The following is an 18,779-nucleotide window of genomic DNA, read 5'->3' as shown; positions in this document are numbered from 1 at the left end:
CTCAAATCCCTACTTTCCACCTACAGACATAAGCTGGACGTGGTGTCGTGTGGGAAGAACACTGCTCGGGTACAGAAGGCCATCTGTTCCGGTTTCTTCCGTAACGCAGCCAAGAAGGACCCTCAGGAAGGCTACAGGACAATTGTGGACAGCCAGGTGGTGTACATCCATCCCTCCAGTGCCCTCTTCAACAGACAGCCAGACTGGTAAGTGGTCCCAACAGGTCCCAGAGCTCATTCTGTTGCTGGCGTTTAGAGAGTCTGGTAAGAGTTATGTCCCTTTGTGTCATGTAATCAATAATTTGTTCTGTCTGATATTCAACATACTGTGGTGGTGTTTCTAGATCCAGAAAAGTCTGAAGTATCCTGCACCAATGTCTAGAACTCAAGTTCATATCATCGCCCCTCACTATCTCCCTGCCCCTGTGTCCATGTCTCCAGTGCCAGCCCTCTAAGGTCTGAAGCCATGTTAATCTTGAGTTTCCGTGTTTCCACTTCCAGGGTAGTATATCATGAGCTGGTCCTCACCACCAAGGAGTACATGAGGGAAGTGACAGCCATCGACCCCAAGTGGCTGGTGGAGTTTGCTTCCAAGTTCTTCAAGTTCTCCGACCCTACCAAGCTGAGTCGGCAGAAGAAGCAGCAGAAGATCGAGCCCCTGTACAACAAGTACGAGGAACCCAACCAGTGGAGGATCTCACGGGCATTCAGGAAGTTCCACACCAAGGTCACCTTCTAGGGGCCAGCTGTATGGGATGCTTATTTCTATGTCAAGGCCCTCAGACCTCTGTCTTTGTTTGGATGGCTTTTAACTGGAGGTCATAAGGTGGAGATCAGTCACCTATTTGCTGTACGATATGGATGTGTTTGTGGAGAATGCTTCAAACTGATCCCTGATAAGGACCCAACTTATTGCTGAAGTGCTGAAGACACATTATGATGAGGAACACTGGTGACAAACATTCATGTATTTAGCTTTCTAAAATGTCCACAACAAACCTGGCCAGGGATATATTATAATGTTGACACTGTGTAAACAAATGCTTCACACCATATGCCAGAAAAACAACCAGGTTTTTTCCTTTAATTTTAATTTCTGTCACATGGCTGTCTGGGCATTCTGTCAGTAATTGGTCAAGTCAGTCTGTGTTTAAAGAAGCATCAGCTACAGTAGGTATTCCTGGTCCACAGACTGTGGTAGATGCACACAGTCTGCTAGAACATATTTTAGACATGACAACTTGATTCAAGGCCACTTAAAGTTAGTGTGATCTGTATTGTGTGGGATTTGAAAATCATTTAGTGTATTATGGAAACAAACAATTTGAAGTTGCTATTGTTTAAACAAATCATGCTTCGGTGTAAAACTGATATTGTGAAGCAGGTGTTTTACCCAGCTGTACATAGTATTTTATGTAGAGATGTTTGACCTATCCATCTTACAGATGTCATCTTCATTAGAAGTGAGAGATTCACCACATGGGACTTGGGTTAGATATTATCCCAACCTTTCCACAGTAAATGTCAGCAATGACTAAATATAATCAAGCTGGGTGACTTAGTTGTTCACGTGTCAGCTTTCACTGACGGGGTGTATCAATTCTCATAACATCAGTCAGAGAGAAGGTGACCATAAGTGGTGCACTTGTGCCCTTTGTCTTTTGGACAGTAAAATGTGTTTAAAACAAAAACAACATTGGTCACTGGGTTGCTTGGATCAGATTTAATTGTTTACAGACCATCTCCACATAGCTGGAATATTGCTGAATGTGGAGTTGGACACCTCAGTCGGCATTGGGGGCAAGAGCTGCGTTCCTTGTGAGGTGCAGGTGACAGTGCTCTGACCATCAAACCCATCTCACTCTTCTGGTTGTTTTTATCTGTATACATCAGATCATGGACACATGTCAGATTAATACTTGTCATAATTTGTTGAATAAAAATATGTAAATAGTATTACTGTGTGATGCTCTTACTGTTTTACGTGGAACTATTTCAGGGGAGATAACTCTTACAGGTCTATCCTGAAGTGTACAGTGACGCTGTAAAATGTCTTGGTGTGGAAAGACAAGCATGGGACATTCCCTTCTTACAGTGTGAGAACTGTTTATGTTCTGAGTAGTTGGGGATCAGGTGGTCAGAATGGCTGGTGTGTGAATAATATCTGAAGCAGTCTATCTGGAAGATCAACTTTACTGAACCAAGGAGATTTCAACAGAGTGATCTTAACACCAAAAATATTTGTCATAACTTACATTTTTAGACATAGACAATATTTCTAGTAATCACTTTCTGGATAACACTCGTGAGTGATTGAGTCTCAAACACTGTCCGTATGGACAGTCAGGTCTGTTTAGTCCAAAACATATAATGTATGATAGAGTTGTAATATTGCTGTGTTTTATATAATATGGAGTTTACCCACTTAGGTCAGTCAGTGATTATTAGAGAAACCAGGAAATGGTGGATTCATTGACTCTGTATGGTTTGTGAAGAGGCAGACAAACATACAGCATGTTTCTGTGTGTTGTACAAGCCAGTTCTGTGTAACCAGTACATGCAGCTGTAGGAAATACAGGGGGCACCTGGCTGAAATATTCTGTACCAGTGTTTGCCCTTAACCCTGAAATGCTGCAGGCCCTAAGGACCCTAGTGTGTAGACCCTATATTTTAGCTACAATTTAAGTAATTCCAAGCAAACAACAAATCGAGTTAAAGAGTTTAATTTAACTAAAATGACTGACTAAAGTCTTCATTTATAACAAACTCACCATCCATGCCAAGATCCAAGCCTTCCTCGAACATTTCGAGTCACGCGGTAGACCCGGGTTCGATTCCCCACATGGGCACAATGTGTGAAGCCCATTTCTGGTGTCCCCAGCCGTGATATTGCTGGAATATTGCTAAAACCGGCGTAAAACCAAACTCAGTCAGTCAGTCAGTTGGGTGGTCAGACTCGGTACTCAGGAGTGTCATGATACATAGTGTTGATCGTTGGCCACTGGATTGTCTGGTCCAGATTCAGTTATGTAAAAGCGGCTGTCATTAAGCTGGAACATTGCTAAGTGTGGCCCCAAACAACCAACCAACCTTTGACTGAGAAACACTGCATGTGGATCTGCGCAATACCACACAACCAATTACACCATCTTGTACAGGACCACACCTGTTTCCACCAAATGTCAGTGTAGTTTTCATTCGATATGGTAATATAGATTATAATCTGGATTTCCCTCAGCTGACTTTGTACACAGAATCAATGTGAATAAGTCGACATTGCGTGAGATAAAGTTGATAGTTTCCACACCAATAACCACATCCCCATCAACACCAGAAGATTGGTTCCCTGGTGTTTACAGACACGGTAATGTATACTACCCATCAAAAGTTTAGACTCACTGAAAGCACTCACTATATGTTATGTATATGTATGTGGTTACATCGAAGATGAATTTCTCCACCAACTTGGGGGAACCAACTGAAAACCTTATGCAGATGAATTGCACAAGGATGATGCTTCAAATTGCGAAAGGCATGAGCAAATGTCGTGCATGTGAACAGATTCGTTTTGGTGTAAAGTTTTGTTAAGAATTAGCCAATTTTCACAGATTTTAATCATTTACTGAACTCATGACAATAATCTTTTCAATGTTACGAATATGTTTTACAATACACCAGTTCATAACTAAACAGTACCTTTAAACAGTATGGAATATTTTGCAAAAAGCTAGTTTAGAACAGTGGACAAGTAAGTGGCTACATTTACACTAGTGAGTCTAAACTTTTGATGGGTAGTATAATTCAATGAACTCCTGACAATAAACTGGACTTAATATTTCACACGTGATCAGTAACAGTTCCTCCTTTACTCTGTCCGCGAAGGTTGATTAACTTTATTGGTATAATGTACATACATTATAGAATATATAGCCTTTAACAGACAATGCTGGTGCTTAACGGCAAGGTATTGTAGACGGAGTATGTTATAAATATGTTATACAACTTCTAGACACCTGTAGGGGCCGAGGGGGTAGCCTAGTGGTTAAAGCGTTGGCTGGTCACGCCGAAGACCCGGGTTCGAATCCCCACATGGGTACAATGTGTGAAGCCCAATTCTGGTGTCCCCCGCCGTGATGTTGCTGGAATATTGCTAAAAGCGGCGTAAAACCAAACTCAGTCAGTCAGTCTAGACACCTCTTGTGCTGCTGTAACATGTCAGGATTTGGGGTATCCTGGTGGTCCAAGTCATAGCTCTTTACCCCCATTCCCGATTCCATTACCAAAGGGTCGTATGTGTAGACAGCTTTAATCTCTTTAAAATCTTATCAAAATTATGAAAACCGCCACTGCTAGGCCTCACACACCAAAAAAGCCATTATGATCCTGGTGTTTCGTTGGGTAAAAGTGTGTAAGTTAGATTGACAAGGGTAGGTGAAGATCACAGATCATGTTAACATATCAACACGCTGCCATCCTCATTGAGACTGACCACAGTCTGTGTGTAACACAGTTTACGATGACGTTGAATAACGTTCCGGCACCATGGGATCTTAGGTGTCAGTTGTGATGTTTAACATGTGAATGTACTACGGGTTGATGGACAGATCATGGACCAAGTCAGTTTGACAGAAAAATATCCCCAGTCCGCCAGGTACCCGGAAGTATACTGACAGACTAGGAAAACTTATTCAACGTCCCGGTCAGTAAGATACATAATTTAAGCGACTCGGACTATCAAAATACCCGCAATAATGTGAAATTCAATACATGCATATCTCAGTGTGTCAATGGTTACTTCTACAGTCTGAAAATACAATAATGTATAACAGTGGAGCCCATGATAGAGGCTGACTGACTGATACGTTCAAAGAAATTGCGTGTAACAAGGCACAGGCGATCGATGCATGGGATACGCCCCTTATACTACTATATAGGTTCATATAGTAGTATAAGGGGCGTATCCCATGCATCGATCGCCTGTGTAACAAGGTTGTCATTTCGGTAATATCCACACAAAGTTTTGTTCAAATGAAATAATTATGGTCATTTCCAGGCAGGGCCTAGACGGTATAACTAACCGATGTCTTAAAAACGAAAACACACCATACTCCCCTGTCTGAGGACCGGCATCCATCTTAATTTTGGAAGGGAATTTTCGCGATTTTTTTCTCAGCAGAATTATCCAATGTATTACTTACCTATCTGGTCAAGGGTTACTATGGTAACTATGTAAGCATTACTTCTTGACAGTATATATGATGAAACAGTCTGAGTAGGAAACCATCCAGCGTCTTTCAATGACTTCAAATGACCCAAGTAGCAGTTACAATGTATCTGTTCTTTAATTATGTTTAATAAAAAAACAGCGACAAATTCCTTTTCCTAATTTATGAAATTTCTACTAAAACCTCACACTCACTGACATTCCTCTCTCTGCGTGAGGTGCTCTTGCAACAGCCAAGCCGCTTTTCGCATTATTTCAATAATGAAGGGGAAAGACTTTATTGCACCTTATGTTCACGGGGATAGTGATAAGAAGAAAGAACGCGATTGTTGCAACATCCTATAATACCGTCCGACCCCACCCCCAGGGGCTGCTGTTTACAAACGATTGTTCGTGAAATAACGATCTTACACATTTCCGACTCTATCAAACCCACCAAATTCAGATTCGTAACTACCACAAAAATATGTTTTCCGAAAATGATAATGAGACTTAATACGAGGAAATGAAAATCGCAATGCCAGAATGCAAGTTGTGACACGTGGCCAGTCTGTGTTCCGATTCGACGGCATTCTTTAGAGGAAGAAGGAACCACGTGCGTGTCACTGACCAACAGTGGCTGGTTAACACGTTTATAGGGAACTGTGCTTTTAATAGTACAAGTGTGTTGCATGTGGTATTTTAGTATTTTAGTGGTTTGTGACGTGGGGCGCGATTTGGAGTAAGTCATATATCACTTCCGGCTTAGATTAAAGTGTGCTTTGTAGTTTTCCATTACGTTTGCGTGTTCATTTTGACATGACCTATGTGCACTGACCAGTGTTTTAGATGTGGAGTATATATGGAGTATGTATGTCGAGCTGTGTACTTCAGTGTGTTGAGTTCAGCACATTGTCAATGTGTCCAGTTGTGTATTTTAAAGTGTCCAGTTGTGTACTTCAATGTGTCGAGTTGTGTACGTCAACGTGTCAAGTTGTGTACTTCAATGTATCGAGCTGTGTACGTCAGTGTGTCGAGTTGTGTACGCCAGTGTGTCGAGTTGTGTACATCAGTGTGTACGTCAATGTGTCGAGTTATGCACTTCAATGTGTCGAGCTGTGTGCTTCAATGTGTCGAGTTGTGTACTTCGGTGTGTCGAGTTGTGAACGTTAGTGTGTACGTCAATGTATCGAGTTGTGTACTTCAATGTGTCGAGTAGTGTACGTCAGTGTGTCGAGCTGTGTACGTCAGTGTTTCAGTGTTTCGAGTTTTGTACGTCTATGTGTCGAGCTGTGTACTTCAGTGTGTCGAGCTGTGTACTTCAATGTGTCGAGTTGTATACGTCAATGTGTCGAGTTGTGTACTTCAATGTGTCAAGTTGTGTACTTCAATGTGTCCAGTTGTGTACTTCAATGTGTTGAGTTGTGTACTTCAATGTGTCGAGTTGTGTACTTCAATGTGTCGAGTTGTGTACTTCAATGTGTCGAGTTGTGTACTTCAATGTGTCGAGTTGTGTACGTCAATGTGTCGAGTTGTGTACTTCAATGTGTCAAGTTGTGTACTTCAGTGTGTCCAGTTGTGTACGTCAGTGTGTCGAGCTGTGTACGTCAGTGTTTCAGTGTTTCGAGTTGTGTATTTCAATGTGTCCAGTTGTGTACGTCAGTGTGTCGAGCTGTGTACTTCAATGTGTCGAGCTGTGTACTTCAGTGTGTCGAGCTGTGTACTTCAATGTGTCGAGCTCAGTTGTGTACTTCAATGTGTCGAGCTGTGTACTTCAATGTGTCGAGCTGTGTACTTCAATCAGTGTGTGTCGAGCTGTGTACTTCAATGTGTCGAGTTGTGTACTTCAATGTGTCGAGCTGTGTACTTCAATGTGTCGAGCTGTGTACTTCAGTGTGTCGAGCTGTGTACTTCAATGTGTCGAGCTGTGTACGTCAGTGTGTCGAGCTGTGTACGTCAGTGTGTCGAGTTGTGTACTTCAATGTGTCGAGATGTGTACGTCAGTGTGTCGAGCTGTGTACTTCAATGTGTCGAGCTGTGTACGTCAATGTGTCGAGCTGTGTACTTCAATGTGTCGAGTTGAGTTGTGTACTTCAATGTGTCGAGCTGTGTACTTCAATGTGTCGAGCTGAGTTGTGTACTTCAATGTGTCGAGCTGTGTACTTCAATGTGTCGAGCTGAGTTGTGTACTTCAATGTGTCGAGCTGAGTTGTGTACTTCAATGTGTCGAGCTGTGTACTTCAATGTGTCGAGTTGAGTTGTGTACTTCAATGTGTCGAGCTGTGTACGTCAGTGTGTCGAGCTGTGTACTTCAATGTGTCGAGTTGTGTACTTCAATGTGTCGAGTTGTGTACTTCAATGTGTCGAGCTGTGTACGTCAGTGTGTCGAGCTGTGTACGTCAATGTGTCGAGTTGTGTACTTCAATGTGTCGAACTGTGTACTTCAATGTGTCGAACTGTGTACTTCAATGTGTCGAGTTATATACGTCAGTGTGTTATGTATCGAGCTGTGTACGTCAGTGTTTCGAGTTTTGTACGTCTATGTGTCGAGCTGTGTACTTAAATGTGTCGAATTGTGTACTTCAATGTGTCGAATTGTGTACTTCAATGTGTCGAATTGTGTACGTCAATGTGTCTGAGTTGTATTGTCGAGTGATATTGATGTGGCTCAGTGTGTGTCACTGGTCAGGGACGTGAGGCGGGTAACGTGGCGCGCTGTTGTGTAGATACTTTATAGACGTCTTAAAAGTTACAGTTTAATGAAAGAAATGTGTAATTTAGTTCACTAGGCTGATTGATTAGATACGCAGGCAGGAAACAGTTGTGTCAGACTTCAATGATCCATTGACGTGTCATTAAACCCCAGCTGACTAATGTACCATTAATTTCGGTTCCATCAAACGATTCCTTACATCGGCGTTAACGAATCATTAACTTAATGGAGGTTTGGGGTACCATTAACCAACATGCCACTAAAGAAACAAGCCGAAAATATGCGTTTATACAGTGGTGAAATGCAGAGGTCTTAATTAAACGTAGTGATTTACACTGAATCCTCTAAAACGAAAAATATGCGAAGATGAACGAAACAGTCAAACTTTCGAGTAGAGAAAACAGCTACTTCCATGTACGTCCTGGAAAAACCCAAGTGCAGGTGACGGGAATAAGATACGTTGTTTGATAACAGAGAACTGCGGGAAAATTATAAATTCACTACTTTAATGACAGGTTACTGTACATTTGACACTTAAAAATGCATGTTTTGTTCAGATGTTAATATGCTGACTTCAGTAGAAAATAAAATGAACAAAAACCCCACAAAAAACACAGAATAACCTAGAGGTTTTATTTGCCCTGTATTGTATTTCTTGAAGTGGCAATGGTAAGATCGTAAAACCATCCACTCGAAACTCCGAAAGTTCGAAACTCGAATTCCGCCTTTTGTGTTTGAATATATGAGTAAATGCTTTTCCTAGTCTTGAACGACACACTTGTCATAAACGATGTTATATCATGTTACAATACCTCACGTCTGAAACCAGGAAATATAAGAGGTTGCTGAAGTTGCTGATCGCGTAGTTTGAAGAAACTGGTCCTGTTTATCATTCAACATAATCCCCACGAGTGCCACACGCTTCTGCTGGTGATGCTGGTGGGCCTGAATCCTGCACGTGGTTCCAACATCCTCCTCAGGAGAAATGACGTCATCATCATCCACATGAGGTAGCTGGTGGTAAAAGCGTTCACCGAAGACCCGAGTTCGATTCCCCGCATGGGTACAATGTGTGAAGCCCATTTCTGGTGTCCTTCGCCGTGGAATATTGCTGGAATATTGCTAAAAGCGGCGTAACACCTACTCCCTCAACATAAAAACATTCTTTTATCAACATTTTCAGTTGATAGATGAAGGACTTCCTGATCTTGGAGTCTTCCCTGCTTGTACAGCTCTCAGTGAGAGAGTGAGTTTAGTTTTACGCCGCACTCAGCAATATTACAGCTATATGGCGGCGGTTTGCGAATAATCGAGTCTGGACCAGACAATCCAGTGATCAACAGCATGAACATCGATCTGCACAATTAGGTACCGATGACATGTGTTAACCAAGCCAGCGAGCCTGACCACCCGATCCCGTTAGTCGCCTTTTACGACAAGCATGGGTTACTGAAGGCTCATTCTATAACCCGGACCTTCACGGGCTACAGCTCTCAGTGGAATTAAAGTGAGAAGCGTCATGTTGAGGTGGCAGGTCGTGTGTTTGGTTCACATTCAGACTGCAAGCATAGATACTAATGCATTTAACATATGCAAAGTGTTCAAAAACGTTTGAGTTAAAAATACTATAACACTATAAATAACGTGTTACAATGGTTGAGTATAAGCATGGGGAAAACTATTATTGAATATCTACATATCCATTTTATCGTGCCACTAGTCAAATACACATACTTTCTGTTTACATGTCAGTAATACCTGGGATATCCTGATATCACCAGTAGTAGGACTACTATCGGATGTCATTAATCTCATACTGTAATGGAGTAGGTTAAGCCCCAGATTTAATCCCCTACTGTCACTGTTTCGCTGATCCTTTATAAATTGGCAAGGGTAAAAGGTTGCGCCAGGCCGACTTGCTAGAAGGGGCTGAAACCGAGAAATTAACCCGATTGTCGGTCTGGCGGTACCTCCCCATCTCGACAGAAGGATGTCGTTGGCTTGTCTCGTCAAAGGTTTGATTCACAACCTATTCGATATTAGCGTGTGAACAGCCATCGCCTGGGTGTCCCCGTAGTGATATAACTAGAGGTCACACATGCAGCTGCCTAAAACCCACTCACCCACTCACTTACTCGCCCACTCACCCACTCACTCAGTGTTTTTTTACACGGTCAGCTGAGATAAGTGAGTGACGTGTAGCTCAAACAACCGTGATCTGATTTCCGGGTTTTAACAAGTTTCGGAATAATGCACAAATCATTGTCACTTGCCCAACTGCATGTTCTTTGGTGTATACATATCCACACGGGGTTTTCCGGCACATTTTGTATAAAGGTGTCAGCTTTATACACAGTCATGTCATTACCATTGTCGACTGAACACGACACCCATGTACTTGGACCGAAGTTCAACCCACAGATCGTGAGACATATTGGCTTTACAGGTAAGACTGACATGTTTCTTGCTCATTCTTGTCCAACTGACCTAACGATTTACAAAGACAACTTGTTCCCAGAACATGCCGTATAAAACATAATAATGTAAATGCTCAGCGTTCTCTTTCATAGACCTTAACAGAATGCAGGTTAAAACTCGTCCCAGGAAACATTTCTTGGTCAAAAGTGAGTGAGTGAGTATGGTTTTACGCCGCTTTTAGCAATATTCTAGCAATATCACGGCTGGGGACACCAGATATAGGCTTCACACATTGTGCCAATGTGGGGATTCGAACCCGGGTCTTCGGCGTGACGAGCCAACGCTTTAACCACTAGGCTACCCCACCGCCCCTCCTGGTCAAAAGAATGAGTGAGTGAGTGAGTGAATTTTTTACACCGCTTTTAGCAATATTTCAGCAATATCAGAAAACACCAGAAATAGGCTTCACACACTGTGCCCATGTGGGGAATCGAACCCGGGCCTTGACGAGCGAACGCTTTAACCACCAGGCTACCCAATCTCCCCTTCTGGTCAAAAGAGGCCACAAAGTGAATCGGGTGGTTAGATTCACCTGCCTGGTTACATACCATCGCTCCCCTACACCGTGGAATGCTACGTACAATATTGATCACTGGACTGTCTGGTCCAGATGTGATTATCTATAGCCAACCCACCTGTAGTTTGAACATTGCCGTGTGTGGCTTTAAACCACAAACAACCAACCTCCTAGAAAACAAAGTGTTGAAACAGTGACCGTGAACCTCCTTCGTTAACTTTGTGCGCGACACCTATCATTGCAACATTCACTACAGTGTCTTGTGTCTTAGTGAGGAATGGACACCAAACAGGAAGTGGTCCGTCAGTTAAATTATCGTATCCACGTGTTGCATGGCCACATTGGAGCTGTTCTTTGAGAACTTGTGTTGCTTATTTAGTTCATGCTGAAACGACCCGTGAAGAATATTGATCTTCAGCAACCCATGATTGTCGTAAGAGGCGACTAACGGGATCAGGTGGTCAGGCTCTCTGACTTGGTTGACACATGTCATCGGTTACCAATTGAGCAGATCGATGCTCATGCTGTTGATCACTGGATAGTCTGGTCCAGACTCGATTAATTACAGACCGCCGCCATATGCCTGGAATATTGCTGAGTGCGGCGTAAAACTAAACTCACTCACTCATGCTGGGACACCCAGAAGATAAGGACATGGGAGACCAACGTCATGAACGTCGTTTCTGCAAAGTTGCCTCCCTTGGCGATGCCAGAAACCTGTGGTTTGGGGTTTAGAACTTCGTGTCGTAGATTCCATGGTCCAACGAACCCATTATGGACGAGAAAATGTCTACGATCAGTATTCCCAGACAATGATACCCAGTGTCCAATGTTTTGGACATTCATTACTCTGAGACCATGTCCTATGGCACCCTTTGGAGCACTGTTCTCAGTGGTCCGCATATTTCTCTACTCACGATTACCGTTTTTTCACCAGTTTATGTTCTACTCTTCTTGAGTCTTCTTGATAGGCGGTAGGGTAGCCTAGTGGTTAAACGTTGGCTCGTCACGCCGAAGACCCGGGTTCGAATCCCCACATGGGTTCTATGTGTGAAGCCCATTTCTGGTGTCCCCCGCCGTGATGTTGCTGGAATATTGCTAAAAGCGGCGTAAAACCAAACTCAGTCAGTCAGTCTTCTTGAGGATCTCCACACTTGCTCTGTGACGTCAGGCCGCTTTAACGAGGCAATTAGCAAGTCCAAAAACGAGAGTGAGGCTCACAGGTGAACCACCCACATGGATTTACGCAGCCTTGCTCTTTTGCCAGAAAAAGAAGACGACCCCTGTGTTCTCCTGCTTTTCCATTAATAGAAACATTAACAGTGCAAACGTATAGGATGAAACGCAGGGTGTCTACAACGAGGCTGGGATATCTCTCGGTATTTTCCTACACCCAGTCTGTCTACGGAAGCCCATATAAATAGGTTATGCAGGACTTGCTTTTATCGCCTAACGGTTGTTGGCAATATCCGGCCTCTTATCAGCACTAGAGCTGGCCATTCTCTTGTCCGATCACACGTTCTCAGTAGATTAGACTACTGTAACAGCTTCTATACGCATGGTCTCACTGACATTATCTTTGTGAATTACAGTGTCGAGAATACAGCTGCCCGAATAGCACTTGGTTGTTTTACGCCGCACTCAGCAATATTCCAGCTAAATGGCGGCGTTCTGTAAATAATCGAGTCTGGACCAGACAATCAAGTGATCAACAGCATAAGCGTCGATCTATACAATTAGGACACGATGACATGTGTCAACCAAGTCAGCTCGCCTGACCACCCGATCCCGTTAGTCGCCTCTTACGACAAGCATGGTTTGCTGAGGACCAATTCTAACCCGGATTTCACGGGTTTGCCCCGATAGTAAGCCTCACTACTACACAGGCACATCACCCCAGTACTCACACAACTACACTGGTTGCCGTGCCAGGTTCCAGTTCAAGATACCCTCTTGTTTCTGTCTCCTCATCATCTGACTCCCCCGTACATCCTCAGAGCTAATCCCTTCCTCTGTTCCATCCAGGAACTTTGCTCACAGCACCAGAATTTCCTGCCAGTGTCATACAAGATAAAGAATGTTGTTCACGGGTCATTTTCGTACACTGGTCAGTCTTGTGGAACTAACGCTCTACCCCTTGACCTAAAACTATCTGAAACTCTGGATACCTCTAACACCAAGCTCAAGACTCACCTCTTTATTCAGTGTTATGATTCATTAACACCTTAAACTGTAAAATGTATATATATGTAGGTCTGTTTAAATATAAAGTTATGGGCATGCTTCTGATAGTGAATTTGTGAGCAACAGAAATGTGCACTGTTCACAGGAAAAGACTCTAGCGTTAATCACTTGACAATGACACGGTTTGAACATGTCTTTCCACACGCTATGAAACAGGGCGACAGGAACCATGCTGAAACATGTGTAACTTCGGTATGAAGACTGTATCTGTAATTTCCTCTCTGATCCCATCGAAAGGGTGCCATATTGGTCCTCTATAACTACACACTGTCGTGGTCTGTGTATCCGAATTTCCTTTTTCTCCGTTCTGACAATCTGCATCATAGGGTTTGTCCAGTGTTTGCTCATTGCTGTTTATTTCAGCTTATTTCCCACACACAGCAATATTTCCCACACACAGCAATATTTCACCTAAATTGACATTTGATGCTAACACACAGCACGATCATATTTGTATTAGATCAACACATAAAAAACAAATTAAAACAAATATTCAGTCTCACGGCGACTCTTCGTTCGCGTTCTGATATTGAAGCCACGCCGAAAACCCGGGTTCGATTCCCCACATGGGTACAGTGTGTGAAGCCCATTTCTGGTGTCCCGCCGTGATATTGCTGGAATATTGCTAAAAGCCGCGTAAAACCATACTCACTCACTCACTCACTCACTCACTCACTCACTCACACACTCCTCGAAAATGATAGTCGTACCACTATGTCCTGGAAATAAAGTTATCTTTTTGGAAAAAAAACCCCACATGTACTTACACCAGACAAAACAAACCCCTTATTTCTGTTCATGCCAAATCATTCCAGACACCAATCTGATAAATCTGTGAGGTCTGACAGGCTAGTGGAGAATAATGTAACACTTCTGGAACAGGTTTTGATACAAAGGGAGGTCTGTGTAGCTGTACATGTGGTGGGGGTACAGCAGGGGTGGTGTCACTGCTGGTGGCGGTGACAGGTCCCAGTGACCGTGACAGATCTCGTGGTATAGGAAAACTCCGGTCATGCATAACTGACAGTGAAAGTTGCTCTATTGGTGTTGACCCTATTCCACACACGCGCGCGATACGCACACACATACACGATCACACGCGAACGCGCAGTTTGTGACACCATGAGGGACTATAGCTGGTCACGTAGTCTGTCTCACAGTCCCTGAACAACATTATTTTCCCTACTGCCTAGCCCTCTCTGCAGTGCTAAAGCCCTAAATAAAGCAAGTCTAGATTTCCTCAGGTTCTGAATCTCTGGTCTCCCTGGGGCTCCTTATCCATTTATATAAGTTTATTTCTTACAATCATAATTATATATATCAACTATATATACAGTCTTGTTGATGAATGGTAGATCAATCAAATACCTTTACAGACTTATTGATAAATGGAAGATCAATCAAATACATTCACAGTCTTGTTGATGAATGGTAGATAAATCAAATACATTCACAGTCTTGTTGATGAATGGTAGATCAATCAAATACATTCACAGTCTTGTTGATGAATGGTAGATCAATCAAATACATTCAGTCTTGTTGATGAATGGTAGATCAATCAAATACATTCACAGTCTTGTTGATGAATGGCTGATCAACAAACCGAATGGTGCATGTGTGTGGACAGGGTGCTGACTCCAGCTCAAAGGCTAGAACTGTGTTGGAAGCAGGGTGGGGCTTGAGGAATGACAGGGGGACATACAGAGTCACCTGGGGCCCCAGGGATGGCCAGTAGCCACCCACATTGTTGCCGTTGATGAACAGCTGTCCCTGAAAGAAAGACGTATTTCTTAAACACCGTACATATATATCAAAGTGTTCAGTGTATGGGGAGCATCTGGGTCTCATGTCAACATATGTGCAAAGAGTCTATCTTGTGCCTGGGTGTCATATCAATATAGGTGTCGAGTGTGCCTACCTTGTGCCAGGGTCTCATATCAATACAGGTGTCGAGTGTGCCTACCTTGTGCCAGGGTCTCATATCAATATAGGTGTCGAGTGTGCCTACCTTGTGCCAGGGTCTCATATCAATATAGGTGTCGAGTGTGCCTACCTTGTGCCAGGGTCTCATATCAATATAGGTGTCGAGTGTGCCTACCTTGTGCCAGGGTCTCATATCAATATAGGTGTCGAGTGTGCCTACCTTGTGCCAGGGTGTCATATCAATATAGGTGTCAAGTGTGCCTACCTTGTGCCAGGGTGTCATATCAATATAGGTGTCGAGTGTGCCTACCTTGTGCCAGGGTCTCATATCAATATAGGTGTCGAGTGTGCCTACCTTGTACCAGGGTCTCATATCAATATAGGTGTTGAGTGTGCCTACCTTGTGCCAGGGTCTCATATCAATATAGGTGTCAAGTGTGCCTACCTTGTGCCAGGGTCTCATATCAATACAGGTGTTGAGTGTGCCTACCTTGTGCCAGGGTCTCATATCAATATAGGTGTCGAGTGTGCCTATCTTGTGCCTGGGTCTCATATCAATATAGGTGTCGAGTGTGCCTACCTTGTGCCAGGGTCTCATATCAATATAGGTGTCGAGTGTGCCTATCTTGTGCCAGGGTCTCATATCAATATAGGTGTCGAGTGTGCCTACCTTGTGCCAGGGTCTCATATCAATATAGGTGTCGAGTGGCTGAGACAGTGAGCTTGGGAGCACAAATGCACCGATGTACAAGGATGGTGTTAGAAGCGTCTCGCTGGTGTCGCTGTCGGCCTTCAGCCTGTAATGAAAGCCATTAAAAAATTATTTGATTTGTCTCTGCAAATCCCACTGCAGTTATTAATATTTTACAATGACATCTGTCATTGATGAGCTACAGAGATGGATGTTGAGCTACACAGATGGGTGTTGAGCTAGAGAGACGTTGAGCTACAGAGATTGGTGTTGAGCTACACAGATGGATGCTGAGCTACAGAGATTGGTGTTGAGCTACACAGATGGGTGTTGAGCTACACAGAAGGGTGTGAGCTACAGATTCGTGTTGAGCTACACAGATGGGTGTTGACCTACACAGATGGGTGTTGAGCTACACAGATGGGTGTTGAGTTAAAGAGATTGATGTTCAGCTATGGAGATGGACACTGAGCTATGGAGATGGATGTTCAAGTACAGAGATTGGTGTTGAGCTGCACAGGTGGGTGTTGAGTTACACAGATGGGTGTTGAGCTACACAGATGGATGTTGAGCTACACAGATGGGTGTTGAGATACACAGGTGGGTGTTGAGCTACACAGATGGATGTTGAGATACACAGATGGGTGTTGAGATACACAGGTGGGTGTTGAGCTACACAGATGGGTATTGAGCTACATAAAATAGTGCCACTTGTGGTTTTAACTGTTTTGTTATTGACATCTTTAACAAGCTATTTACAGGATGTTTTGGAAAAACGAAAATTCAGTGCAAGAAAGATGTATGGCATAGTATGCCTTAATATTCACTGATATTAGATTCAATCATGAATTGTTTTCGTATGAACTCCTCATGAGGTAGGTCATGTGTTTTGAGACAGCTTATGTATTTCATTAACTGCACTTAAAAAGCTTCTTTTTCTTGTTTGAAACATGCCGGACCCTGTTAATCCGTGAACACGGGCGATACTGTCCTCTGGGACCTCTACTATCCAGGTTTTACTACATACGACGAGGCCCTCTACATAATAAAGTCACTACAGGACAAGCCAGTGATTGACATATACGGGCCACTTTGAATGGACATCTTGTCTTAACCCGGAAGTATAATTTAATTTACAACATGAACACTCCATTCCTGGCTAGAATCTACTGGTCAGGTTCAGCTAGAAGGACACACGGGCACCTGTTCAGGATGTTGTTGTAACGTATGGACGCCGGATTTACGAAGTTGTTACTTTGTGTTATACATGCACGTTATACAGGTTCTGGAGAAACCACTAACTCAATGCTAATCTTGTTTGACTTTGACGACACGCCTACAGAAGCCCTGACAGTACAACGTAAGTTAAAACACGATGTTCAACTTATTCTTGCAGTAAGCATTCCAGCAATATGCCAGCACTATCAGGCGGGGGACACTAGGGAAAGATGGGATCGTTTAGTCAGGTTCGTGACCTGGTTAATCACATGCGATTTACCCCATATTAGTGAGGCGATGTTCATTATGTCAATCACTGGACCGTGGTCATGTAGCTGGTCACGAGACACGCATGTAGCGGAGTGAGACCACGGTGACCCGGAGGTCCACTACCGGTCAAGACGTCATTAAGCCTCGTTGTAGTTTGCGGTGTCGTCACAACGCTGCAGGATGTTCCACGGTTAAGTGTTTACTACGAAATAGTGAAACCGGTCATAAACAGGAATGGCGAAGCACTGAGCACGTGTGTATGTGAGTACATCCATCTTTGCAATGCGTAGTACTCCTTTAACGGAGATTCGGGTTTTAAAGAAAAATACTGTTTTGATCAGCAGGTCGATTGCTACCGTATCGAGCACACTTTGAATAAGCACATGTTCTAATTTAGCACTCAGATCTAATTGTGCAAAAAATCCGCGTTGACCAAGGTATAAATGATTCACGTGATATTTATGTTGACCAATGTTAGCACCTGCTAACTTATTTAAGTCATACTTATGTTGATCAATATAAGCACATGCTAACTGTTTAGTCAAACTTACGTTGACCAGTGTCAACACGTGCTAACTGATTTTTCGCATCATACTTAGGTATAACCTATTTAACTCCTGCCTCGGGTTAGCAGCCCCAAGTATAATTAAGTCATATATTGATTAAATAATGAATAAAACATTTTAATTGAGATAATATAACTAGATATTAAAGGGATATGTGTTGTTTGAATTTTGTCAAAGGGACATTTGCATACCTTACACGTCACCGATTAGAACAATAATTAAGAAAACGAAGTTTTATACCACGTCAAACCCCGTACTCTGTGTTTATACCTCTGTGTAAATGTTTCTTCTTTAGGTGTACTGGTTCCGTTAATTCATGAGTGAGTGAGTAAGTTTAGTTTTACGCCGCACTCAGCACTATTCCAGCTATATGGCGACGGTCTGTAAATAACCAAGTCTGGATCAGACAATCCAGAGATCAACAGCATGAACATCAATCTACGCAACTGGGAAACGATGACGTTTCAATCCAGTCAGCGAGCCTGACCACCCGATCCCGTTAGTCGCCTCTTACGACAAGCATGGGTTGCTGAAGATCAATTATAACCCGGATCTTCACGGGTTCCGTAAAATCATGACACGCTGAACATACTAAAGGCCCGTGTACGGATGTTTACGGTGACCGCTGTTGTGAGTCATTTGTGAGTGAGTGAGTGAGTTTAAGTAGGTTTATCACCAGGGCCTAACTTGACTTGAACACCACGATCACCGGATCAAGGCAAGGGGCGTAATTCTGCAAGGCGTCAGAAACAACCTTGCTGTCCGAATCCTCTTGACTTGTGTCAGACAAAGATTTATTAAGCCATATATTACTGGAAAAAATCTATCCGTCTTTAAACTAATCAAGTTATTTGGTTTAAAGAATGTTAAACAGTTGTGCATGTAATATAAGAAATGTGTATCTAAAATAATTTTGTACATTGTCCATATGTATGCATATATACCACCAAAATTGTC

The 18,779-nt window shown here is 43.0% G+C and overlaps 2 protein-coding genes across 2 annotated transcripts in view; one reads left to right on the top strand and one right to left on the bottom strand.

Annotated features, from left to right (window-relative positions):
- Positions 1-1,955, top strand: part of LOC124273147 (ATP-dependent RNA helicase DHX8-like) — a 43,056-nt gene extending 41,101 nt beyond the window's left edge. Inside the window, 2 exon segments of the mRNA XM_046708364.1 lie at positions 27-206; positions 501-1,955. Coding sequence (XP_046564320.1) covers positions 27-206; positions 501-738 — 418 coding nt within the window. The 3' untranslated portion in view covers positions 739-1,955.
- A 12,684-nt stretch (positions 1,956-14,639) lies between these two features.
- Positions 14,640-17,271, bottom strand: LOC124273130 (beta-galactosidase-like). Its single transcript, XM_046708347.1, has 3 exons — positions 17,267-17,271; positions 15,748-15,874; positions 14,640-14,924 (listed from the first exon to the last, which is right to left on the bottom strand). Exons 1-3 carry the CDS (start codon positions 17,269-17,271, stop codon positions 14,709-14,711), a joined length of 348 nt encoding a protein of 115 aa, XP_046564303.1. The 3' UTR covers positions 14,640-14,708.
- Positions 17,272-18,779: the final 1,508 nt, after the last annotated feature.

Source organism: Haliotis rubra, unplaced genomic scaffold, assembly GCF_003918875.1.
Source record: "Haliotis rubra isolate DU_JTF1 unplaced genomic scaffold, ASM391887v1 Scf177, whole genome shotgun sequence".
Classification (NCBI taxonomy): domain Eukaryota; kingdom Metazoa; phylum Mollusca; class Gastropoda; order Lepetellida; family Haliotidae; genus Haliotis; species Haliotis rubra.
This window is presented reverse-complemented; position numbering and strand designations above follow the sequence as displayed.